A 27,945-nucleotide genomic window follows, 5' to 3' on the forward strand; every position below is an offset into this window, starting at 1 on the left:
TTTCCCTCTACTGTTTATTTAGCTGTCCTTAAAAATCCTCACTCTTAAGGCAGCATTTTCTTTTTAGATTTTCTGAGAAACAGTGTTAATACATTTTTCAGTTCTCCAGTGTGTCTGGTTTAAAGCTGAAAGATCACACTAAGGTTGTGTTTCCATTTCTGCAAGACAGTTTCACACATAATTTTCCCCTGCAGAACTTTGTGTAATTCAGAATTTCCCTGCATTCATCTCCTTCACCTTCAGTGCAAATGTGTTATTTTGCCTTTATCTGCCCTTGTTCATTAGCCACTATGCATTAGGATGGTGTATTTAGTGAGCACAGATATGCTCCCATATAAGCACATTTTGTATGTGAGGGTACTGTACCTGCAATTTGAGAAACACCAACCTAGCAAACGAAAGTGTGACTTTTGCCTTTTTGAACAGCTTAGAAAATAGTTTTTCATTATTTGAACTCTCAATTATACAAAGATAACTCTTGCCTCTGAGATTGCAAATACTTTAAAAAAATGCATTTACTTCAAGTATTACTGATGATAATGGCTTTCTCAAAAGTTAGCCAGCATTTGCTGAGATTAAGTAATGAGCCCTAGTATTCTCTTGCTGTCTAGGCTGAAGAACAAGAATATTTGGAAGTGGAAATTTGGCAGTAAATTTTAAATGTTTTCTCCCCTCTCAATGTGACAGCCAATTTCCCGGGGTGTGATTTGTGGATAAGAAATTAGTATTAATTTTTTGTATTAATATTTTTCTGTGCTGGGGATAAATAAGTGAGAGATTTTTTTTTTACAACCTCCCTAGTACATTTTGTAACAGAAACAGTAATTTATTGACTTTAAAAGAATTTTCTATTTTAGGAATCAATTTAACCACTATTTCTTTTGTAAACCCCATCCTGCTGATGTACCTTGAAGTCCTGCATAGTGACCTCTGCCCTCCAAATCTCGTGTCTCTGCCTTCATCACGTTCTCCTTTTACTCTTAACACACATGCTCTTTTTATGTTTTAGTAAGTTTTCTGTCCTGTCGCAGTAATAGTTTCCTCCTTTCCTGTTTTCCTCTTGTCCCTCAAGTGCTTCCAAAATTTTCCTTTTTCCCTTCAGCTCCTGCATCCATAATCTGCATAAAGATCTCCAGGTGAGACTGACTCTCTTCCTCACCATTCTCCCCTCCACTCCCTTATTCCCCCTCCTCAGTTCCTCAACACCTTTGTTCTGAAGGATGATCAAGGAAGGATCTGATTTGTGTCTCATGGCATTATTGTAGCTCCGCAGAGCACTGCACAAGGAAAGTCATGAGGAGGGGAGGGAGGCAATGTCTATGCTAGGCAGCTTTTGCTGCTGCAGACAAGGAGTGCACTTGAGCCTGAGATCTGGCCATTACACATTTCTCACCTATATTTGTCTTCACTGGCCAAAGTCATTGTTAATGTTGTTACAGGGAAGAGAACTTTTAATGGATATGAGAAGGGTACACAAAAACAAGAGTATGGTATTCCTCAGGCTTCTTGCACTGCTCCACCCTTCACTGCTTCTCCAGGCAGGACCAGACTCTCCAGTTTGTAAGCTGCTATATTGAGAAGCTGTATACAGCAACTCTACAGGCTCAGATTTGAAACCACAGAATTGCTTAGTCCTGCTTCGACTGAACTGTAAGTTATTTCCTGCTCCTCTAACCATGTGACAGCTCTCTCTGAGCACAGCTAAGATGTGGTCATTCTTTCTAAGTAGACATTTTTTCCCTTTACTCCCCCTCAGTCAGCCAAAGCAAACAGAAACATCACTTGGCTTATGACACTAAGTATACACAAAGGCATCCAAATAAGCTCCTCTCTGTAAAACTGCACTTGATTTTTGTGGTTAACTGAAAAGAGGAAGAAAACTATGAACATCCTGTAGTAGTGTGTGTTTTTTGCAATACCACAGGCAAAAGCTTCCCCTTGCATTTGCAGAGAAGGAAGCATTAGTTTCTAACAAATTAAGTGCAAGGCTATTTTTTTTTCTTTATTTGCTTTAGGTTTTAGTTAAGAGTGTCTCAGGTATGAAATTCATTTTTATAACTGGATATGCATTTATTAGCATTTATATTTTTATCAACCTGATAATTATCAGCTTTTAAAAATTCAGGGTTTGGGCTCAAGTTTGTGTGATGTTATGTGAACCAATATTTTTTAGCCAAACAATAGTGTTGTAGTTTTGACCTTTCTTAAACAATGTTGGCCTCTTTGTGTTACACTCTACTGTTAGCACTGTGCTCAGTTTGTGTAGCTGGAACTTTAAAACCTTGTATAGCTTTAAATTTAAAGTTTGATTGCGACAGAAAGTGCTGGTTGCGCTTGATGTCTAGAACTCAGTAACGATTCAATACACCATTTCTTTGTTTTAAAAAACAGTTCTGTCCTTAAGAGATTTGTCCGTATCATGTTCAAGTGCCAGTATTTCTATACCTGAGAGACTGATAATACAGCTGTTGTCTCTGCTAAGGTCATGACCTTCCTTGTCTTAGTTCAAGCATCTAGATGCAATATACCTATAGTTTTGTTTAATAGGATGCATGGAGAGGGATTTGGTGCTAAATGTTTTGCTGGGATATGTAGATCTCACTCCATGTCATGATTTTAACTTCCTCTTTTTGTGTCATTTAGGTCTTGCTTTGAATGCTTCAGTTTGTTATTGAGGCTTTTCCTTAACAGCCTCTTTGAACACCTCTGGTCTTTTCTGCCTGTAAATGACAGAAAAAATCCTATTTGTTTCTCTGTCCTCTTTTCATATTGTTTATGGAAATTTGTTTATTGAAGAAGTGTTCGTGCTGCTGCCCCAGGCTTCACACTGTGTTACCAAGAAGTCCATCTCTCACACTGACCATACCTGTCTGGACCATACCTTTATGTTGCTGATAACATTTAATCTTGGTGGCAGAAGGCTGCATCTTGTCCTTTTTCTCACCTGTGGTCTGTCAGCCAGCTGTGCTAACAAACTTAAGCGGGGCAGTAGCATGATCTCAGGCACTGTTCCGTGACCATCCATGGTGTTCAATTTGTTGGCACACTTCTTGGCACAGTTTTGAGTGCTAGCCTAGTAGTTGCTCAAATTAGTATGAGTGTAGTTTTGAGATTAGAGTGGTGTAAACAGCTCCTGGTACATCATATGAGGTAGGGCCATCATTACCTAATTTGTGTTGTGTTGGGAAGAAAGTTTGTTCCTCTGTGCATATATGCATTTTTCACCATTTCCCATCATATCCAGAAAGTGGCCCAGGTCTTAGTAACTCATATCTGCACAAACAGGGAAATCTGCTAGGAGACAAAAGCAGTTCTGGGGATGGGGAGATGTGAACTGTCTGTTCTAGCATTGTCAGTAGCATGTAGATCACAGAATAAGCATCAGCTCTGCTGCTGTGCACATAACTGTCTGCTTTGACATTAAGTTCAAGTCAAACCTGTTTTTCCTGTCAGCAGCAAAATTCAATATTGTCTTTCTGCTCCTAGAAATTGCTTTTGGAAACCGGAGAAAGTGTAGAAGTTTACAGCAGATGAAAGTGTGCCTGTGCACATAATCACCTGCTCCAGTGGACAAATTATCAAGTCTATTTGATACTGATACTGTGAACACAAGCTCATCAGGTTTCTGATCTCTGATTCCAGGAGGAAAAAAATGATTTTGCCTTCTGGTAAGGAGATGTAGCTGTCTTGTAGCTGTGCTTGTACAGAGTGCATGAAGTACAGCAAGGATGACCTAAAGGATGCTGCATTTCTTTCAATTCTTGTTTGCAGAGCAATGGCCTAAGAAAATGTATCCTGTCTGAAGGGTTTCTTTTCTGATGAGTAGTTTGTAAGTAATTTAATAAAAGTTCTGTGCATCTTCAGAGCCTTCCAGGATGTGCTTAGTTCTCTTAGAATTCTAACTGCATTTTGGAGTGTTGTAGCAGTTTCCCATCAGCTCAGATATAGTAATTTGTTTCCTGATTGAGCTCCAGAGACTGTTCTAGGTTGTCAGGTAGTGTTATTAGTGAAAGTTTAATCATCACATACTCTGTCTGTTCCGGTGTCTCACCTTAATCATTGGTTCAGTCTGGGGTATAAAGGTGTAAGCTCAGGAAACTTTTCAGTTTGTTCTGTCTTCTGTGTCCACAAGATCTGCTAGTGTTTGCATGCCTCAGTTTTATAAACACTTGTCTCAAGTTTTTATTTTATCATTTTTCCCCCTTGAGTGTCTGGTTATTCCCTTTCTCCCTTCAGGCCATATTTTTTTTCCCAATGTCAACTTTTATAAGTCAACACTGGCAGGAATTGGTCCCCTGGTGAGGCTTGGTGCTGTGCAAGCAGTTTTCTTCTACAGCAGGTAGCATTTGGTTCAGAGCAGCTGAGTGTTTTTAGGCTTTATTTCAGGATGGTGACTTGCATGTCAATTCTGGCTGCAATAATTGTTTTAGGAATGAAATGATGCAGTACCAATATCCATTTGACTGGAAATAACTTCTCTAAGGACACCACATACAAAAAATATTACTATGATGCAAGTCTGAATTAGCAAAGGATATTACGTAGCTGGCTTATTTCCAGATAAACAAATAAGCCTTGAATATGAATGTCTGCCATGCATCATCAAAGCTGTTTTTCAGCTCAGGTGCTCTGGGCACTTTAAATGCAGCATGGTGCCTGGTTTGTGAGAATAACCTAGTCCTGAATGAGCTGACTGACATGTTACTTTTTGGAGTCAGGAATTCTGCAGAGGACTGTTGCATTTGTTGTAGAACTGAAGCTTTTATGTAGGGATTGGCAGATTTAGAGATGTTAGTTCCACATAATCTAGTAAAAACTCTCAAGCTGTGTATCATATTGCACCTGGTAGATGGCAGTGGCATTCTGAAGGATGCACTTTTGAGTAACAGATGTTCAGTGGGACACTTCCATTGGTGAAGCTGACTAGCTTTCAATTTAGTCTGTAAATCTGCTCTGTGTGCCCAAGAATGGATACTAGACTATCAGGAAATCAAGATTATTTTTTTATTTACCCCAAACCCCTCATCCCCCTGCAAGGCTTTCTCAAGATCCGGCTGTGTTACTGGCACTCTCCATCACCATCTTCCTATAGGAAGTGTTTGTGCCACAGTCTTAAAGCTTCTGGCAATTTATCTCCTAGGTCTTCTGAGGACCCAGTTATACAGACTTAAATCTGATACATATCAACCATACAGTCAACCATACCTAACTTCTAGCAATGTATTGCTATTATGTTGGTCCCACACCTGTAATAATTTATTGCAGGAGACTGGGAGACGTATCCTATTTCTATATTCAGGTAAAGTCTCTTGAGGAGGCTGTAATTTTTCTTGAATTCTGTCTTAGTGAGGTTACCAACTTTTCTGTCTAAACTGTATACTCATGGGAGTAGTATTACCTTTCATACACTCAACATCAAGAGTTTTCTGTTTCTGTACTAACAGATTGAGGCTGTTCAGGTGCTCAGAGCAACTGAAGTGGTTAGTTGATCACAAAGGAAGGGAATATCCACACAAAAACTGGAGATCCAAAGTCTGCCTTGACAAGGGGTACCTTCTTTCAGACATTGGGATTTAAGGTGCATCAGTGCCCTTACAGAGGAATATCTTGTTTCCAAAAGTGTTACACATCTGAAAAAAATAATCATTATGTCACAAATAACTTTTATCTGTTCAGTGATTGTAACTAGTATAACATTTATTATGTACATTTTTATGTTAATATAGTGTAACAATTTACCTGCTGATTTTATACTGTCATAAAAGCACTGTAATTTATTGCATAAGTGGAGGTTTTCAGAATAGTGATAAACACTTGACCTTACAAGAAAGCAGTTGCCAGTTCTCCCAAGCAGCAGAAACCAGTAACGTTGAGCACGTTAGCCTCTTTCAGCTCCAGAGCAGACTTGGAGACTTGCAGAAAGGTAGTTCAGAAACTGAAGCATGTAATGCTTCAAATCTGATGATTGATTAGGATAATAATACTGATTAATTGGACTGCAGTGCAATACAGATTGGTAGTGTTACAACTTCACTGTGATCACAAGCAAAGCTATCTTAAGATCTTTTTCATTTAAGTTAATATTTGGCTCGACTTGCTGTATTTTATTAATTCAGATAATACTCACCAAAAAGCTTAAAGGTCAGTTTCAGACCAGATGTTTCTTTTAGCTGTTCTTTGAAACAAATGTTTTCTGTCCTAAGAGTTGTTAAAATATCTTTACTGTGTCCATGTAAGTTATATTGGCATGACTTTGTGGATTCTAAAATCTTATATTGGTCTAATAAATACTGATTTTCTTTATTGTAAGCTTTGTTTCTCACATGAGTGTAGTACTACTAGTACTGTTGTATGTAGAGTGAAATATTTTTTGTATTACTTGTAAATTCAGGTGGGCACACATAACTTTTCATGTAGCATATATGTTACTGCTGTTGAACAATGTTCACAAGTTACAAACAGGAACACAGCAGTTATGGGGAGCTAACTATCTTCAAATGAAGATGAGGGCGATTTTGTTCTGATCATCCAGACATTAATATTTAAGAATTAAGATTGAGAACAGTATCACTGTATCTGTTCCTCCCCTTTGCTATGTGAACTTGTACTACCAACTCTGCACTGAAGGAAAAAATAAGTATTGCATGATATTTTAATTTTTTTCTTAAACTGGAAACTGGTGACTGGATATGGACACTGAAGTGTTAAGTGCTGTGGAAAAATAACATCCTGCTGCCTGCTTTTTACTTATATAAATAAACATTTTTTCATTAACTTTAAATAATAGATTCTTTACTGTTTTCGCTCTTCTAGGTGTGTTCAGTAAAGTACGCAGCTTCATTATAAGAAATATTCTGGCACCATAGGGAATTACAGAAGAATTTTGGCTTCAGGGAAGGAGCTTTCCCATTCAACAGCCCTCTACATTTATTTTCAGATAGTGGGTAATAAGTTCAGAAAGGAAATTGTCAACTCCATTGTTAATATCTGAATTTCAAAATAATTCTGAACTTTTTATTAAGTCCCAGGTTGGCAGAGCTCAGCTGTATTTCTTTTTTCACCCTGGAGCTTGAATATTGCAAACTCAGCAATTCTTTCCTTAAGGTTGTGTGTTTTTTCCCTTCAATAAACTAAACTAAATTACCTTTGTACTACTCATTTAGACAGTCAAGGGGGAGAGTGTAACAAAAACACAAATTATTTTTTGGTGGGGGCTTTTCTTTAGTAGTAGAAATTGGAGGTTTATAATACCTGACCTGAGAGTTTAAACACAAATCTTGAGCTGCAAAGGCCATGCTACAGTGGAGTTTTCAGCTCCTGGGGAATTTAGGGGATCAAGTAGCAATGCCAAAACCCAAAGTAAACTCTCCCTAGCATTTTTCAATGCAGCCTGAACTCTTTGTAAAGGAACCTAGATATATGGGGATGATGAGATTGCCCTTAATGAAGGGCTGTGTCAGAACAAGTCTAGAGTACCTAATTTTCAAAACTACTTTTTTTTGGTGCATTGTCTTATATTTTTTTCAATGCCTACATACTGAGACTTCACAGATTATTATTGCTCAGGGGTTTTCATGGAATAGACCACTGAGACATTCCAGGTACATGGGAAGTTTTAAGTCATTTGCATTGTGCTCTTTAGTCTTCCATCTTAAGAATCACAAGTTAAATGTACTGTGTAAAAAATAAGTGTGGTAGTGACTTAGAAAAACATTAGTAAATCTGTTACAAAGAATTTGCAGCCATGGTTGGTCTAGAATTGAAATAGATGATTAGAATCATAATCCTGAGATCTGTGTACATTCAGCCATCTAAGACCACCGTTCTGTGACACTGCTTCCAAACTAAAGTTTGTTTACAGGCAGGTGAATTTAAGTGGCTTTTGGCGTCCACAGCATGTTGGTAAATGTAGTTCTGGTACCTACAAAGAAGGAGCCCCTTTGGGCAATGATAATTGAAACTGTTAGCTGTAATAAATGTCACTAGACTCAAGGGGAGGGGCATCCCCCTCATGGTAAAGAATATCTCCATTTCCTTACCTAAAACAGGTATGGAAATTAACATGTCTTAACCTTTGCTATTAGCAGAGATGATCATGTTGACACACATCCCACACCCTCCAAAAATAATTTCTGTCTGTGACATCATAATGCTTCTTCATCAGTAGTTCTCAAAGCACCTTACAGTGATAGAGGTCAGTGTCTCCCTTGCATGTTACAGATGAGGAAACTGAGGCACAGGGCACAAACAAACACTGGCATGCAACTTCTTATTGCCAGAATGAAATGAAAACCAGCAGTCTCCTGGGCTTTCAGCTGAGGTCTAACGCTTTATCCTGCTTTCAATATGCAAAGGATCATAGAACTCGCACATCTTCATGCCTTTTTTCCCCCCATAGTATATCAACCTTTTAAGACTTGTCACTGGGAATAACTATTCATAGCAAATTCAGCTGCTGGCATATATTAAAAAAAAAATCTTACATGCAGTTAGGTTTTCTTGTACCTGACTTGAATTGCCATAACTATTCTGTTTAAATGTGAACTGCTCAAGGAGTAATTAATACATGTTGAATTGTGGAACGGTGAAAGTGTGAGGTGGGGGTTGCATCTCTAAGTACCTTTATGTAAGTGGATTGAGTCTGCTTTACAGGACAGGATGCAAGTTGTATACACAATTGCGAGACCAGTTGCTGGCTATTATTCAAAGAGGTTTTACTTTTAATAGCCTTTTCTCATATTTCTTAATATTTTGAAGGGAGTTCTTTGTTTTATGTTGGCATGTAATTAATGCACTCTTATAAAAGAGTTCTTTTAAAACAATTGAAGCTGCTTTATTTCAATCTTCCCTAAGTATCAAAAGTCAAAATTCCATATTATTTTCTGTCTTCAAGTGTAAAGATCATAAGTGAAGTTCACATAAACATCATGTTTGCAAAGCAAATACTCATTTCTTTTTAATCTGTTTTTTAAATCTGGGCCTGGGAGTACCAAGGACTCATTAATGAGTGTTCCAGAGCTGGGATAATTCATTAATTCCTGAGGTTTATGCTTCACATCCTTTCCTTACTCAATTTACTGTCATGCAGATTTTTACTTGTAAACTTCATGCTACTTATATCACTGAGTGGGTTCATAAGGAACTGCGTGGATCTAACTTTAAAAAATGGGCCTGAATTCTGATGTTTTTTCTCAAAGCACTCTCATATCTTCAAAGTGGGTATGAGGATTTGCTTATAATAATCTGCATTTAATATGCAACTAGTATGTAGCATCTGCAAAAATGTTACTGTGCAGAGAATGGAATGGTTGAAGGCTGAAGAAAGAGGACCTTAGCGCATGAAGACAGTGAGTTGCTGTAGAAGAGAAGGGAATGTTGAGGGCAAGAGGCTGGGTTTTCTTATAGCTGGATGGGCAGTGGAACAGGACAAAACAGAGGAGAACTCAAATTTTATGCTGTGCATTCCATGAAACTTGTGATTCTTGACTTTAATCTGCAATTTCTGTGTATGACCATAAAACATAGTTTTGAGAACTGGTTAATCTATGTATCTGTACAATCTCTTACATGGTTATGTAAGGTTCATCCTAGTCTTAGGAGTCTTGATAAATTTAAAATGGATCAAAATTAAAAGGTAGACTTCTGCATTTCATCTAAAAATTCCCTGAGCTTTGGCAAGAACAGTCTTATATGCTTTGAATCTGAGTGTTTCTTGGGAGGCTAGAGAGGGAGTGGAACTGCAAGACAAAATGTCTTCTTTAGTGAGAATTTCTGTTCCATGGCAGTAGACAGTGACAAATTTATGGAAAGCCTGTATGCAGCATATTATGCGTTTCTCAAAGTAACTATATGAACAACTGCAACTCCAGAGCACAGGTAACTGTTTTGCTGTGGGTGCTGTTGAGTGGGCAGCCAAGGTTTCATCAGCATTAAGCAGTGAGGCGCAGCTCAGTGAGTGATGCTGTGCAGGTAAACAGGAAGTGACAATGTTCAATTGGCTCATCAGTGGAAACTCAAGGTTATGTATGTCAGCTGGTAAATGATCTGCTAGACTGAGATAGCTTGGAATATTATAATCTGTAGCATGCTTGTGGTTATGGTTATGTCATATCTCAAGAAGGCTGAAGTCTTCCATGTGCTGTCCTGAATGGAGGTTGTAGGATTTAAAAATATCTTCATGCTGTGTCTGGTAAAAGAATGTCTCTCTTAATCATGTGCTGTTTGATTAGGCTTTATATGCTATACTGTTTGCCCACACCTTAATTGTTGGTTTTCTGTGATCTGATGTTGAGCAATGTTTAGAAAAGGAGTTGGCCAGCTCTGACTGAATTGGGGGGTTGTGGGAGGTACTGGAAAAGCAAATTAATTTTTATTTGAAGACACTCATTAAAATGTGAGCTGTCTATAACTGGCTGACTGAGGATTAGGAGTGAAGGATCTCTTTACTGGACAGCAGCAGACTTAAGTTCAGACAAGCACTTTCATGGCTTAGATTTGTCAAACAGCAGTCCCTTGTTTCATCCCTTTTTTGTTGTAACACCAGTTAATGATCACTGGTACCTTCTTCACATCAATAAATATCTTCAGTGAGGATATTGCAGCTGACTTGTCTGGGCACAGGGCACTTGTCTGTGCACTTACTAGGGCACAGGCAAGACAGGGAATCTGTTCTTAAGTGTTACATTTTTGGTCTCTTAATTCCTTAAATGTTTCCACATAACACTATGCGTTATGTGGAGTTGTCTTCTCATGTTTCAGAAGTGATAGGAAATACCTGAAGTGGCTTTATTGTTTCTGAAAAAATTTCTTTCTTCCTTCTGCCTTCAAATAAGAAAAAGCAGCATCTCTTACGCAGTAGCTTTATTTCTAATAGCCTAACTTTGTGTATAGATGGAAAAAAAATACTATTTTCTTGGTGTCTATATACGTGGCATTTTTAAATGAGTGGGTAATCATAGGAAATTAATTAAATTAAAAGCAAGCTTTAAGCCTAAAATTGAATACTTGGTAATTGTAGCAAATAATTTCACAAGCAGTAGAACTGGTGAGGCCTCAGTGTTGTCAGCTGAGTCATTTCTCAATTTGCACAAAATAAAGTTTTATTCATGTGATTGGATTTTTACAAAAGGCTTTCTTTTGTCAGTTCTGTCAAATAAAGTGAAGTCTTGCTTTAGTGCTCCTGTCTTTGGAGCAATCAGTTGGTCTTTGGAAAACAATGTCCATAAAAATTAGAAGATTGTTTCTAGCTGCTTAACTTACTGAAATCTGCCAGCAAACATCTGAAGTTCTGTATGTCTTCTTTCTATGAGAAACTAGTTTAAAATCATGTTGGTAACGTCTGAAGCTAACTTTTTTTGCAATACACAATTGTCTTTAAAGATGAGATTCTTAAGAATTTGCTAAACATATCTTCAGAAGCTGTAGTAATTGAAGTAATCACAGTTTGTCCAAATTTAAAATAAGGTAGTAGTCAAACCCGCAGTGGATGAATGCTGTCACATTTAGACTCAATTGTGAAGATTCTGGAGGCAACCTGGTGTGAAAACAAATCATAAATCAGTCTGAGAGTTGCGAAATCTGACTGACGAAAATCTAATTTGTTAGTAAAAATATTGTGGAGTCTTTGAAGAGTACTTTTAGCACATGCTATCAAGACAGTATCATCACACTTCTTGTGCAAGATGCAGTAACCATAAATAGCCTGATACACTATTCTTAGAGGGGAAAAGCCAAAGAAGACAGATGCATCTATTGTACTTATTCTGCCATCTGGGGCCCTCATCCTTGCAGTCCTTCAGATAAAGGTGTCAGCAGTGAGAGTAGTCTGCCTTCAGCATCACCAGTTCTTTCTCTCTCCAATTTCTTCCCATCTCAGTCCTTTCCCATCTGTAACTGAAAAGCAATTATAAGTTGACAATTGTGAATGCTTCCTGATCTTTTTAAAATTTGGTGATGTTAATTTGTGTTCATATTTCTCATTGTTAGGCCTGAATTGCACCTATACCATCACACTATACACCCATGCTTAAGAAGGTTGGCTTACCTGCTCTTCAGGTCTTCTAAATATTGCAGGATTCAGAACCTAATTAAACTCATCTAAGTTTCTGTGAAAGTGCTAGGAAGTCTTTTTGTCTACTCTAGCAAATGCCTCTGCTACTTGAAATGTTGTAATTGTTAGGGAAGCATACTTGCACGTGTTTTATATGGCTTAATTACTTAGGGGTCATTTCAATAGTGGCAGGCTTAGTCAATCTGTTTAAAATTACTATTGGGAGAGGTTGCAGTGCCTGTCTTCTGTAGGAGTGCATGGTGGAGAGAACGTTCCCCCTGGAAGTGGGTTATCAGCCCTTCCTAGCAGGAAGGGAACATACTGTTCCCACATGACAGGAGACTCCACAATGCCAAGAAAAAAAAGCTACATTTTTTTTCTTCAAACAGGTCCATTGTGCAGAAGGAAAATTAAACTGCCAGAAAGAGCAAGTAGAGCTTGCTTGTGTAGGACACTTAAATCTTCCCTTGAGAAAGGGATGGAAGTTCTGGTGCCTTATCCCTACAGCAGGTTTTATGTTTCTGTATTGAGTGATGAGATAAAATGCATAACTGTATTGAGCACTACAGAAACATTTTTGGAAGCTCCATGTATTTATGACACTAAAGATAAGGCAACTGCAAAACAACAGGGAGTTATTATCAATGTCTAATTACAATTGCATTTGCATTTAATTACATCAATTAAGTACCAACATTTAAAAGTGTAATTGCTAAAACCTAAGGTTATTTTAGAAGAACACCTAAGATTTCAAGTGCTGTCTCTTCTTGATTAGTCAGTGCTATATTTTGGTTGTTTTTTTCCCTCAGAATATTTGGCATCTGGAGAAAAAATATCAGCCACTGAATTCTATCTAATTGCCTAATATTCTGTGAATGAAGGTCAATTTTCTATAGAGCATGGTCTCACTTCTGCTTCTTGTCTTTCTCATTCACGAGTCTTTATGATATTGTTTCTGTATGTTCTTTCCTGACTCAGCTAATGCTAGGCTATTAGAGATTGCTTTGGTACTGAAGCTTCCTGCTGTTCCGGTCAAGATTAAAGTTAGGCTTTACTAAGAATTTCTACAGTGAAATGGTACTTGACAGCATGCCTGTGTTCCTGAAGCCTGCTCTCTGAGCAAAACTTACATCTGTTGTAGTGTCAGAGAATAGCAACAGCTCTTCATTCTTGAACAGTCACCCTAGAAGCAAGCTGTGGGCTATCTTCCTGGTCTTGTATCAAAGAACAGATGTGTTACCCAGGAGCACCCAGCATCATCTGGTCAGGCTGTTGGCTTAGCTGTTGTGAAGCCAACATGTTGGCTTAGCTGTAATGAAGATTTCCACCATAGCATGTCTTAAAAATACTTGCCATAGGTATTTTCTCACCAGCTCTATTATTGATTAGGACGTTTCCAGATACCTGTTTTATGGAAAAGAGAAGTACTGATTTCTATTCTTGAAGGGGTTGGATTGCACACAACTATTCATCATAGCTTGCTTTTTTCCTCCAGAAATGTAAAAGTAGCTAATTGAGCCACAAGTCCTCAGACTGACTTGATGAAGAAGTTACAGCCATTGTATAAGCATGGGTTTTTTCAAGAGGTTACTGTGCTTGAAAGCAACTGCCACTATTTGCATTCTTGCATTACAGGACAAAGTAATCTCTTTTATTTAAAATCTTTTTTTTCCTGGTTTTATTTGTAAGATATTTTCAGGGCTTGGGAAGGATAACTTGAGAAAAGCCAGCCTGTCATGCAATTAACTTCTGTGTGTATGCATGGTTCTGCCTCTTTATGGGAAAAAGCCCATCACTCTCAGTAGTACTGTCAACATGTAACACATAACAATACTGAACCATTAGAGAAATACATGAAACCTTTGTACAAGCACCAAAACAGGAGTTATTAAATACAGAGGTGATTTTGTAGCCCTTAAATGTAACTGGACAGAACCTTGAGCGAATAAACTCTAGGCTTTTAATTACCCTTTTTGTGAGCAAGAGCTTGGCCTGGAAGACTTAGAGAGGTTGCATCCAACCAAAGTCATTTTATGAGCCTTTGATCTTTGCACCACAACCTCTTGTCAGCTGTATGTAAACACTGGAAAAAACTATTCAAATGGGTCTTGCTTTCTGTTCTGCTGTATACTGAGGTGACTGAATGTCTTGCAGATATAATCTGCTGCCACTCTTTGTTGTGACTTTTGGACCACTATGTTTTAATGTCTGTCAGCCATAAGCCATGCATTGTAATGATTCTTTTTTGTAATGAGATGTGCCACCATCTGGGTTGGCTTGCTTCACTGTTTTTTGAGAAACACTTGAGTTACAGCAAGTCATTAACTTGACAAGCCACTGCTGCAAATATGCACACCAGAAGCCTATCAAAGTACACATCTATCTGCTGCCCAGTCGGAAACTGTCAGTGGCTGTTGTGATGACGTTCTGCAAATGTGTGATGACTGGTTGTGGCTACGTTTTGCAGGCAGACAGTGTTTTCGTGAGCCTTTTCTTGATACCACATATCCTGCAGTATGGGTCAAAGGGTAGGACCAGCTCTTCCAGTGAGACAGCCAGTGTACAGCTGACAACACAGACTTGCTGCTTCACAGCTCATCAGCTTGAAGGGTGTGACAGGTTCCTGGAATCAATGGTATGTCCTCCAGCTGGAGGTTGACAGTGGAAAACGTAGAGGGAGTTGAGCAGGGTTGGTTTTCACCTCCACGGCCCATCAGTTTTTCGTGGACTACGTTATTTCTTTCCCTCTATCTTTTCTGGATATACAGCTATATAAAAAGGACAAGGTCTTCACCAAAGCTCTTAAAAAAAGCAGTACTGACAACTTCAAAATCCTCCTCCTGAAAATACAGTAGTAACAAAGTAAACCTACTACATGTCAGAAAAAAATACAATCATTATGTTGAATCAGTGGTCTGACCTACTCTGAAGAAATATTTACATATAAAAGAATCCATACTTTTAAATTCAAGATTCTCTTCAAGAATGCTGTGAGAAACTGAAACAATTAACTACATTAATTGGGTTCAAAATAGACAGTAAATACTCAGTAAATCCAGTAGAATATTCAGATATATTTGTGTAAATGTTCTCAGATGCTGCAATTATGCAATTGAAATTTGAACTTTTTAAATTGAATTTATGTGGCTAGAATTCATATTGAATGGCAGTAGATGAAGTTTTGTTTTCTCAAGTTTTAAATTTCACCATGAGCGTGTGTAAATTTCCAAATAGTGTGGATCGTTACTTTTACTGTCTTTGTTCCAGAAGCTGAATAGCAGAAAACTTGGCACCGCTGCTCTACATAATGAAAATGAACAGGGGATGAAGTAAAAGGAGTTGGATTTGGTTGTCCTCCTCCCCCTGCCCCCCAAAATAATTTGTATTTTTTTCCTTTATTGCCCTTTAATACAGAAACGGGAGTGGTATGACAGCAGATTTTTGTAACTTTATATTCTAATATGCAAAAGCCTCATTGCAGCTTTTCAACACTAGGAATTTGTACAGTGCTAATGAGTAAGTTGAAATGCAGTTGAACTCTAAACTTGGTAGCCCTCAAAACAAAACCTACTTTAGATTCAGTGAAATTGTTTTTTATCTAATAAATCAAGCCCTACTCACAGGTTAACCAAGTATATATTAAATATATTATTATTATGCAGAATAAGGACACACTCTGTGTAATAATCTTCTTTGTACTCATGAGGTAGGCGTTGGTTCAAGGTTTTACAAGCAGTTGTCAAGTTACGACAGTTACTGGTTTACCCAGATACTCCAGTTGGTGCTTTTGCTGTTAGATGTGATAATAAGCAATGCATAGGGAGCCATGTCTTGACACAGGTCGCTGTCTCCTGTTCCTTGAATTTAAGTTGTATAATTCATGCCAAGACCACCCATTTCTGTGAGAAGTCCTGTTGGGTAGAGGTTAGTGAAAATGGACTTGTCCTGGAGTATTGAGAAGGTTTCTTGCAGGGGTGGAGAGATAGTTGCTGTGCTTAAGTGTGAACTGTAGAATGGCCCATTTTGCTCCAGTGTGTTGTCTTGTGTCTGTAAGGTTATCAGTTTAACAAGTAGACAATATTGGAGAAATGAGTGGGAGAGGCTGTTAGAGAAGCAAAGGTTTTGAATAAAATCTGCCTAGCTGTGTCCAAAATCAGGTCATTGCCTGTTTGCAACATAGAGGGGAAAATGGCATCTCTTAGATGACATTTAGTTGCAGATACAACTGTTCTTTTGTGGTAGTATGGGCAATTCTTAGGTCCCTTTTTACTTATCTGACAAGTGCAGTTATGGTTAAATTACTCATATTCTTCTGTGGATTATAGGGAGAGAAGTTTTACTCCACACTTAGTTGTAGAGCATTTGAGAAGGTAACTACGAAGCACTCTTTTCATCAGACATTCATGCTTTAACTTCTTCTTTAGGTTACCAGCAAGATTAGTAGTCAGTCTGACAACTTCTGACAAGGTGGCTGCAAAGAGAAACAGAAATATATCTTGGCTTGTGAAAGTTGGCATCACAGTGCTTGGGCAAAGGTTATATAGCTTCCCTAAGGTGTACCTGTCAGTCTGACTATATTATGTTGACTCTATTTTAACAAAACTGAAGTTTTTTGATTAAAAAATCCAATGAAACTTAGGCTATTCTTTTAAAGTTTTAAGCCATTTGAAAAGTATGGCCATGGTGACAACGATATTTAATAGATAATCTTGCAATGCAAGAAGATGTGCCTACATTGTAGATGTCTGCTGTTTCATCAGTGTTGTTCATCTGTTGTTTCATCAGTGTTGATGAAGGCAACCTTGTGGAGCAGGTGGGGAAAACCTAATATGGAACCCATTACTCAGATTAGGTATAAGTCATCCAGAAAGGTCTTGGAACTCTAACAGATCTAAAGTAACATCTGCCTAATATTTCATAGTGATAAAGGAAGTGCAGCTTTTTGACTGATAGTGAAATAAGTAGAGAACACAGCAGAAAACTATTATTGTGACCCTATGTTCAAAGGGCTAACAAACTGGATTCATATAGCGTAAGTCTTATCCCTATGCAAAGAAGGACATTGTAGGACTAGTTAATATCCATGTAAAAGTGACAAGGATAATGTGTAGTATGATTTTTTTTTTCTTGGTACAAGAATGACATAAAACTAGTGCAACTTCCTAAAGTGACCGTAGAGGCCAATGAAGCAAATATCTATAAAAAGATGTGCAGCATAAAGGAACAACTATGAAGCCATCAACACCATTTCTTAGCATAAGAGTAAGGAGGGACAATCAACTAAAACTAGCAGGTGGCAAAAGTCGAGATAAAAGGAGCTAATTATTCATGCAGTGCATAAGAAAACTGTGAAACACAATCCTGTCCAGTATTATCATGCTCAGAATTTCACATGGGTCTGAAGATTGAATAGACAAATTCACAAAGGAAAAATGCAGTATGTGCTGCTGGCTTGGGGAGTTTTGGGCTCCAACCTGGCAGTTCCTGGGAATATGCTTCCATAGTTGTAATGGTATATTCTTGTATTCTTACCTTCTTTAGGAATCTGGTGCTGCTGAAGCATTGATCCTAGGCTAGATAGCCTCTGGTCTGGCCCATTACAGATCATTTAAGCTCTATGCCCTTAATGACTTGGCTGCTAAATAAATATTTTTTGAGGGCTTCCATTTTCCTTTCCTTATGGGACCCTTAAGGTAAGACATATATACTAGAAATATGCTCAAGAATGTTCTAGTGACTGAAGCAAACTGGTGTGGAATTATCTTCATCTCTTACTAAAATCTCTCAGTTTGAAAACAGGACAATTTCTGGTTGTCAGCTGCGAATGAGCCTAACTCATGTGAATTCTCAAATCGTGCCCAGGAATTTTTGGCGTCCACTAGTTGGCATAGGTTAAAATTGTGCCAGAGACCACTTAAACAATTAAGCAATGTCTTCCAGTTGCATTGCAGTACCCAGGAGTGTGTCCAGGCACTGTGCAATTTACAGTTTCATCTTGAGTATTGTGTTTGTATTCAGTTTGAAGTACTAAACAGACATTTCCTAGCACAGTAGGGCTGCTCTGTGTGACCACCATAGTTACTTACCTGCTTCTTACAAGCAAAATTTCTTTACTGTTTTTCATGAAAAAGAATGAGAAGTTCATTTGGGTTCTTAAGGTGTATAAATCCTGCATTGAAGTGAAAATCTAAAGCACAGGAATGATTTGGGGTCATTTGAACCTTATGGTATTAACTACTTGGGAAATTAGTAATGTTGCTGCCTAGAACAAGGAACAAAACTAAGAGATGCTTTGGGAAAGGATCAATTATAGAATTTATGATTTTGTTTTCCTTCAAAGTAATAGGTACCTTTTCTTTTTAGACGATGTCTTCAGCAGTTGTTCAGATATACGCAGCAGATCGCAATGCCATGTGGTCAAAGAAGTGTTGTGGTGTAGCTTGCCTTGTAAAGGACAATCCACAGAGGTCATATTTTATCAGAATATTTGACATTAAGGTAAGCATCTTTTTTCTTTTTCAGAGCCTTTAACTTTGGTTGTATTCATTCTCCATTTTGAATTCAATGAATATAGGTTGTAGCTATGCATTCATAGAAATTCTTGAGTTGCTGTGCTTTAAGCTGTGCAGTTGCAGTTGTTATCAATAGGTAATTACAACTTTTTCAGGTACTCAAAATTTAAACATTTTCATATATGTCATCTTTAATGGATGAAATAAATATCAATTATTGTTACAGCTCTCAGAAGCTGTCTTCTACAGATCTGATTAGTCACATTAGTGGAAGTTAGTAGTGTCACTGATATGGATAGCTATGAAAATTGTAGCAGGTGTCACTACTTTGGATGGTTTAAAGAAATAGATGCTGTCTTATGTATGGGTGGAAACAATATTTTTGGTCAGTGTGGTGCATGTGAAAACTGCAGGATAAACAAGTTGTGTGTTCTGACTTTCTGGGAGGGGTGGGGTGGGTGGCTTTTTCTTTCATTTCCCCTCCACAAAAAATAAACTTATATTGAAGATCTTTGTCCTATTATAATACTGTACTCAGGAGAGTGGGAAATGAGAGACAAAGTGTCCAAGATGTGTTTTCATAACAAAAATGATGGTGAGAAACCTAAGTCCTGCTGATTGTGCAGAGACTTTGGAAAGTTTCCCATTATCTCTGCAGCCAGGAAACAGCTCCTTATCTGTCAGCATTCAGTGCTTCAGGTCTCTCAGATTTGTTCAGGATTGCCAGTTGGCACTTGCATTTGACTTTGTGATTTGGTCACTTGATTGTTAAGACTGTCAGAAACCTCTCCCTTGGGTGCTGAACTATAATGTCATTTAAATACATGAGACTTTCTAAAAAGATGAGATTTTTCAAGTTCTGAGATAAGAACAGGAGACTGGAAGTACTGGTGTACTTTGATTTTGATTGAGCTTATCCATTGGGTTAATAGCAAGGCAGATGTTTAATGATATGCTGTGTCCAATTCTTAATAGGTTCTCTTGTAAAAGAAGTTAAACTCTGCCATTTCATCTGACGTTTTATAGTCGTCTTTTTTATTTGTTTTCTTCTTTTCAGGATGGGAAATTATTGTGGGAGCAGGAGCTGTACAATAACTTTGTATATAATAGTCCTAGAGGATATTTTCATACCTTTGCTGGAGATGTGAGTCTCAATGTCTTTGAATACCTATTTTAAAATACCTTTGGTTTGAACAATATTTTCTTTTAATGTAACTGAAGTTATTAATTAATTCTATGAATTATTTGTAAAAGCTTATTTATTAAAGGAATTTTTGTGGTATATCAACTAGAAAATTTAATATATAGTACAGAAGCATAAAATGTGGTTCTTTATTTTCAACTTTGTTTAATGAAATTGCATTTTGACTGGCAGATGATATTTATGACATATCATGTATTCTTAATGAAATTGCATTTTGACTGGCAGATGATATTTATGACATATCATGTATTCTTAAAGCACAAATTTTCCTTTCCCCTCCCCACTTTGATTTAGAGCTACAAGATTTTGCTCATATCTGTAAGCCATGATCTTTAGAAACTTGATTAGTAGACAGACATTCCTAAGATACAATGTTTCACTAAGACTTGGTTCCAAATTTGCAGTGATTTTTTTCTTGTTATACCTTTAGAAAGGTGTAAGAAATATTTAGGGTGTAAGAATATTTAAGAAAGTCTTTAAAACATTTTCTTACTCATGGAGGGGGAAATATTTATGTTTTTCAGACATGTCAAGTTGGTCTTAATTTTGCTAATGAAGAAGAAGCTAAACTATTCCGCAAAACAGTAACAGATTTACTTGGACGACGGCAGAGAAAATCTGGTAAATATACGAATTAATCTTAAATTCAGGTTTGCTTATGTTTTTTGGGGGGAAGCTACTGCTATGTCTGAAAGCCGCTGGAGGCATTACTGCCATATTTATATTTTTAAATAATTATGCTGTTAAACCGTGCTTCTTTCTCTAGTGTGCAGAACTTAGTACTTTCCTGAAACAACTCACCTTGGTGTTCTGTTCTGTGAGTGTAAGTTGAGACCCCAAGGTTGTGATTTGAATATACAGATTGAGGGAAACAAAAATTGTAAGCTGACATTGAGAAAACTAGAAATCTTCTTCTAAGTTATTTTCATATTTGAATAAACCCTCTTTTAGCCCTGGGCTGTTTATAACTGATTTGTTAAATTCTGCCCAAGTGGGTTGTAACAAAAATTTTACCATCTGGTATGTTCAGTAGTTCATGAATTTTTGGCATTGATCCAGCAGTTACTAGAGAAATATCTTTTATTCAGAACTAGTGATCTTGGCTCAGGCCAAGCACAGAAGACATAATGTGCCTATACTATCCTTAGGAGCACAGGACAGCCAGTGGAGCACAGCATGCTTTTTGCCAGCTGCAAGATGCCTTGGGAAGGTGGTTACTGCTTGAAAGGCTTCCTACAGACCTTGTCTTGGTCATTTTCCAGGGAGTCCATAAACAACTTTCCTGTCTTGACAGCCATATGTCCGTGAAGGATAAAGTGATACACAATGCAGGCTAGGAACAAGTAGTTGTGTTCAGGCTTGCTGTAAGATGCAGTGTGGTCTTGTGTGTGAGCTACAGGATGCGTTTTTGTAATCCGTCAATGCAGTGTAGGCTTCTGTAGAAGGAGGAAGCCTTCATCCTGGAGAGCTGCCCATGCAAGTGCTCTTGCAAATGTGCATTATCTGTATGTGTTCACTCGGATTTCACCAAGGCATGGTGACTCAGGAGCAGAGCACTTATTCCAGGAGCTTAAATGACTTCTTTAAGATTCCCTCAGCTCAGAATAAGTTCATAAGGTTTCATGAGAAGAAGTGTGATCATTAAGAAGTGGCAATTGCAAAGTTTCTCATGCTCACATTGCAAAAGTAATTTTGCATCTACTGTTCCTGAAGTTTTACTCTATTACGTCTGAAACGCGATGCTACAATGCACAGACGTGATGTGGGAAGAAGTGTGTTTGCATTATTAGCCATAGCAAACTTTGTTTGAAAATAGTGGTTCAGTCAAACTTTCTGTTCACAGAGTTTTTCTTTTGCACATAGTGATTTTTTTTCATAGGACCAGGTTGAGTTTTTTTTGTTTATTCTCTGATCGAATACCTTTGTTTTTATGCTAAAGCTCATATTACTTCGTATATTGTTTTAACAAACAACTCCACCTCCCCAAACACTTGCAACTTCAAGACAGCTTTTATTTAAAAAAGAAAATTAAATGAAAAAAAACCCTCAAATCACTTCAGGTTTTTACTTGTTAAGAGCTGCAAACCAAGAATTTAAAACAGTTACAAGATTCCTTAGTCAAGCCACCAGATGGAGTTCTGTATTTGTCCTTGTGACTATTTAATTGTGCTTCTAAAATAACAAACTTTGCACTGTTCAAATCAAAGCTGATTTGCTGTTGGTGTTTATGTTTTTATTTATTTATAAATGCTTATATGAAACATATATTAATTTACATATAGATTTTTATATATATATACACACAAATGATACAAGAGTTGTATATCATTTATAATATTTATACATCTTAATTTCTCAATCACAGAGATAACAGTTGATAATTTTAATGCTTTTCTGTTTTTACGGGATTTTTACTTTCATACGTTCCAAACTATGTTTCATTTCATAGCAGTGCCACTTGAGATGCTTTAACCTCAACTAAGTACTCCATGTCATCATTTAGCTGTCTTGTTATGCCATTCAGGGCTTGCTAGACTTCTGCAGGAGTCTTACGGAAAACTAATGTTGTTGAAAGGTAGCAGTAACAGCAGTTCTGGCTCACAATGCAATGGCTTGGTGCTGAGGTTAGTACACAAAATACTGTCTGACAGCTAAGAGAAGACACAACAGTGTTCTGCTCTTCCTTCCTCAGCATGAAATGCACTCCAGTATACAGACAACCCCTGAGTAAGTGCATCTGGAGTTCCAGAGAGGTTAAAGCTTGACTCCAAACAGAATGTACAAAAGCTTGCAAATGTACAAAATATCAAGTAGAGAATAGAATGAGGGACAAAGGTAGAGAAAGAATTCTTGATCTGTTGTCTTAATCTTTGTAATAGTGTGGGGTTTTGTCTAACTAAACTCTGTTTTGGGTTGGCCTTTTCGCTTTGGGGTTTTTGGTTTTGGGTTGGCTTTTTTTTTTTAGTCAATTAAATTCTTAACCTTAGATTAGAAAGAAATTGCCATAATTCATTAATTTGAATTTACTTAAATAATCTCTTAATTTAAATCTTAAACCAATCCCAAATAATTCCCCCAGTAAACAGGGTGAACACAGAATGTCTCTTCTCAGTGCTTGTCACTGTAGTACACTCTCACTTCGGGCACATAGATACTATTAGTTTTTATTTTTATTATCTTGCTTCGGAAATGTTAATGTGTGTACACACACAAGTGCCTTCTCCACATGCTGAGCACTCATTCCTAAAAGGGAAACAGACACTTGTTCTTAACTGCAAGTAGTTCTTTCTGAAGTAGGAAGCTTCTTGACTAATTTTTATGTACTGCTTGTAGCTCATGGGTGGGAGCTCTGTTAAGCTTCCATGAAAGTGCTTTTTTCCTTCACAAGCTTTTACCTCCTGAGTACCTTCATAATGGATTTCATGAGTTTCAAGGTAGATACTTCATATAGAGAAGGATTTTTTTTACTTGCTTTGGTGTTTTTCTTTCATCCTTGGTCACAGCTTTTGTTTTTGCTGCCTGGGTGACAAGGGCATCTCTAACCTGCTCGGCTTGCATTGGATTCAAGTCTTGGCAGAGATTATTCTAATTTTCAGGAATGCTCATTGAAGGGAGCTGTGTTTTTTGTACATAGGCAGCTGCTGATAGTCATCTGTTTTAGATGAGTAGACATGTTCATCTTCAAAAACCGGAAAATCTGCCACTCTCGTCAGATCATCTGCACTTCAAGAGCAAAAGTTCATACTTTCTTGTCAGCAGTGGTAACCACAGGAAACAGAGCTAGTCTCTTTGGGCCACAAATTAATCTAGCCAGTAAAAATTACAGGAAGTGTATATAATGTTTTGGGTTGTTTCCCACTATTTTTTCTCTTGAACTATTTATTATAATGAAATTTGTAAAGGATTCCCATGATTTAACTCAAGGCCTCCTAACTCTTCCTATGAATACTTCTTGCTTTTGCCATCTTCCCATCCTGTGACAGATGACTTGCAACCAGTCCTGCACTCTCTCTTGCTGTCTCTGAGTCACTGACTAGAACTCTGAGTATGGTCCAAAGATTGAGTTTGAGGTGGATTTTATTTATTTATTTATTTATTTATTTATTTTTAGGGGACAGTACAAGATATGGTTTCTTAAGCTGAATCTCGTAGGAAGAGAAAGCACGGTACTTAGCCAAATAGCTGTTTTTCTTTTTCTCACCTCAGACCTTATACCTTATGCTGGCACACCCTTGCAGAAGTTCTCCACCTCTATACCTGAAACTAACCTGCTATGACCTAAAAATCAATTGTCTTTGGAAGGCTTGTCCATCAAAAGTTGTCTTAATGGGTTTTGATCACCTTCCCATGAAGGTTTGATGATCTTGACAGATTCCTGTATTCTTACCTGAAGATCAGCAGCCTTGCATATTTAGGATTGTATATTTTTGGGATTTTAAGTATTCCTGGGACAAGGTCAGCACCATCTGTGGAGGTACCCTCTCCCTTCTTATGTTTGTGAGTCTGGAAAAATATAACAAGTTAACAGGTTTTCTGGGGCTTTCTGGAAAGTAAAGTGCCTATTACAAATTCTTATTATACAACTCTTGGGAGCCCCTGTTAGACTACAGATACTCCAAATCCTTACAGAGCTGTGGCTTTTGTTGTAGTGAGATGATAAACTGCTTGCCTTTATGGGTGCTGCTAAATCCAAATTTCTTAAGAGTGTGTGTATAGATACATAAATAGTGTAAATATGTACTGGAGGCTGGATAGGAATTAATAGTAAGTGAGGGAAATCTTCTTTTAAGGGGAACTTATTACTACAGGCTGAGAATATTGAGATGTAAAAACTTTACATTTTAAATCATCAATCTAGATTCTTCATAGTCTGTGAAAAACTGTGGTGCTGTGACTAGAATATCGTATCAGTATCGAGGACATTCTAGTTCTTTCTATATTGTTCCGTTACCTGTTGGATAACATAGAGGATGTGTCTCACTCTTGTGCATCCTGTTTTTTAGGCATAAAGCAAAAATTATTTAAATTTTAGGTTCTGTGAGGGAACAATACTCTTATATACTTTTCTACTTATGTACTTTTATAAAGTGCTAATTACATTTCAGAAAAAAAATGAAAGAACAGTTTCTTTCAGTGGACATCAGAAAGCATAATGCTTCAAAAGTCTTACTTAGGTAGTATTTAAAACAGATACTTTTTGAATATTTCACTCTACTTTATAGTTGAAATGCCTGAAACTAAGTCAGTAGCTATTGCCTTATGCTCCTGCTCAGTTTGTACACTTGAAATCAGTGCTTATTATCTAAGATTGGTTTTGTTTTTTCTGTAATAATTTTTTTCAACTGCACAAGTAGACTTTAAGGATAGTAATAGATTCCTAAGTTTGAGGTCAAGGTCATGGAAAACTTCATTAGACACTAAAATTTAGAATTAGTATTTCCTGTGATACCTATGATTAAATGGCTCCTTTTCTTTTTCAACAGAAAAAAGACGAGACCCACCAAATGGTAAGCTTTTTGCATGAATCGCTGCATTTTATTTTTTCCTTCTGCTGTCATTTACTGTTTATGTATAGCTTTGTTTCAGATTTGTTCAGGATAGTCATGTAGTGACAAAAGCAGTACACTGGAGGTTACAGTATTCTTTTTGTCTCTGTTCTTTGGTATTTGTTGTGGCTTGAAAACTTTGTGGCTTAGCTGGCATTTGTAAAGAATGTTTCTGGAGAAGCGTGTTTTGATGCAAGTAGGAGAAAGGGCCCTTCAGCTTAAACTGAGAAAACTTTGTAGCGTGCACTTGCTGCTTGATCTTCAGAATATGCATGTATAGGATCACAGTACAAAGTTAGTCCGTTTGTTTTAATGACTGGCATAATATTGATGGATTTAATATAATATTTTAATTTCAGTATATCTTGCTAACCATGTAACATAGTCTTTTGTGTTTATGTCACATATTTGTCAATACTAAACTCTTTTTGAATGAAGAATTATTTGAATCTCCTTCCCCCTCGGGAACATGTCTCACTAGCATGAAGATACAGGTTTCTCAGGAGATCTTCTTATTAAATTGATGGAAAGAATCAAACTGTGTATCAGTCTGATACAGAACTTTTTTACCATCCATTCTAAAATCATGAAAAAGCCACATCAATGAATATCAAGTTTGGTGGTTTTGATTTCTGAATTCACACTGAAATTAAAAAGGGATTTCTCCTGTTGTATTTCTGTCAGTGATCCAGATTATGTAGGTCATAGCATGTATCTGTGAGTTTGCTGCTTGAGCAAGGGTAGAGTCAATTGCTCTTCTGAAATCTGCTTATGGTTTGAGGTGGTAGCCTTAAAATTTGTTCTAGCCAAGTCATTCAAGCATTTCTCTGTAGGTCACCAAAACAGGTAATTCATAACTAAGTCTGAATTATGGGAACTTATGATTCCTTTTATATACCCAGATAAAACGTCCCTCGTATGGAATACTTCTCAAAAAATTGCTTTTTCTTTTTTCATAAACTTTACATTTTAAGGAAATTCAGGTAATCATCAGTTTAGGTCAGGCATTTTTAGTGTAGATTAAACTTTGACTGGGCTGTTAAGTTTTGAAACACTCACAGTAATAGTGTGTGATGGTCTTGACAGCTTTTCTGAGCATTCAAAGGGTTTTAACTGCTCTGCTTACTTAAACAGCACATCCCTGATAGCAGTGTCTGCAGAGCAGATGGGAATTACAGCAGCAGTGGTGATCATCTAGTATCACCTCCCACAAAAAAAATTTAGCCTTTGTCTCTGTTATAACACAAACGATGTATTGGTCTAGTTTGCTATCCTTGAATAGAGCAAGATTTAAGAAAACTAAGCCTGCAAAAATTTTTGTGCTTAAAATACTCTCCATAACTTGTGCTGTAAGAGCTTGGGAGCAATATTTTTCTGAGAAAAATTCTCTCATACTAAACTTGCAGTCATTATCCCTATGCTGAATTTATCCTGAGTGTTCTGTGGAAGACATAGGGTTTATGCTCAGTGTTTCAGAGTTAAAATCACTTCAGGTTATATACAGGTTTCAGCATCTGTTTTTTAATAAACTGTTTCCTTGGGACATGCACATACTCTTTCAAAACCTGCCAAAACTTTTTCTCTTCCTGATTTTATCAAATTCTGTAATGCCTGGCTTCTCTGGTGGTGAGAAGTTGTGTGGCCATGTCCTCAGTAGTCACAGATAAGATGTGGTCAAGGCATGGATTATAGCCTCAGGTTGTTATACCCTAGACAGACTTCACATTTCAGTATTTGGAATTAAGACTAGAGCAGATACATACTATCAGCATGTAACTGGATGAAAAACCCGCGCCTATTGTAATAACTGCTAGTTTTTATTTTTATATGCAGTTTCTTTTCAGAAGTTCTGTTGGGGAGAAAAGATGAAACATCTGCTTTTTTTTGTGCTGGGTATTAATGCATTATTAGCTCTAAAACTGAAAAATGAGAACAGTCACATTTCTGTACTCACATGACCCATGGTTGAAATACTGAGAGGAATTTTGTTTTACTGGGGCTTGTTAGTCTGGATTTTCTGCATATATTGAAGCTGCATGGAAAAAGCACTTGGTGTTTTGTATGACGTTTGCAGTGATAGGGATTTAAGGTTTGGTTTTTTTTTGTAGAATTGCAGGATTAAACTCAAATTGGCATTAACAGTTATGTAAAATGTATTAGTCTGTAATTTCCTGGGATTTGTGTTCTACTAATTTGTAATTGCTAGGTCTCTTTATGCAAATAAAGAAGAGTTATTGTGGTTGAACTGACCTCGTAGTGAAGTACTGGACGAAATGAGGATTTGTCAGAGTATTAGGTTTTGAGGGAATCTTGAGGAACCATGTGGTGGAATTTTGTTTCAGCTATTAACTAGAACAGTTTGCATTTCTTGTAGGGGCTGTCTGTAGTCTGGGACAAGTACCTAGAGAGGATCTAAATAAAATACAGACTAGAATTAACATTTTAAAATGTTCTGTACAACGTTTTCTGGAGCTCCTTCTGAAGATGTCACAGATACTGATAACAGTGGATGCTTAAGGCCACTGTACTGTCAAGTGCTTCCTAATGATGAGCTCTATATGCCACTCTCATCTTCGTTTATTGAGCTGTCTACACCTGCTGGGGAAGGTGCATGTGTAATGATGGGAAAAATTT

The 27,945-nt window shown here is 37.3% G+C and overlaps 1 protein-coding gene across 2 annotated transcripts in view; it reads left to right on the forward strand.

Annotated features, from left to right (window-relative positions):
* WASL (WASP like actin nucleation promoting factor) overlaps positions 1-27,945 on the forward strand; it is a 53,842-nt gene that overhangs the window by 7,248 nt on the left and 18,649 nt on the right. For both annotated transcript variants that reach the window (XM_068189845.1, XM_068189844.1), the window contains exons 2-5: positions 18,413-18,547; positions 19,619-19,705; positions 20,290-20,386; positions 25,249-25,272. In XM_068189845.1, the coding sequence (XP_068045946.1) occupies positions 18,413-18,547; positions 19,619-19,705; positions 20,290-20,386; positions 25,249-25,272 (343 nt within the window). The remainder of the gene's footprint in view (positions 1-18,412; positions 18,548-19,618; positions 19,706-20,289; positions 20,387-25,248; positions 25,273-27,945) is intronic.

Source organism: Anomalospiza imberbis, chromosome 5 (genome assembly GCF_031753505.1).
Source record: "Anomalospiza imberbis isolate Cuckoo-Finch-1a 21T00152 chromosome 5, ASM3175350v1, whole genome shotgun sequence".
Lineage (NCBI taxonomy): Eukaryota > Metazoa > Chordata > Aves > Passeriformes > Viduidae > Anomalospiza > Anomalospiza imberbis.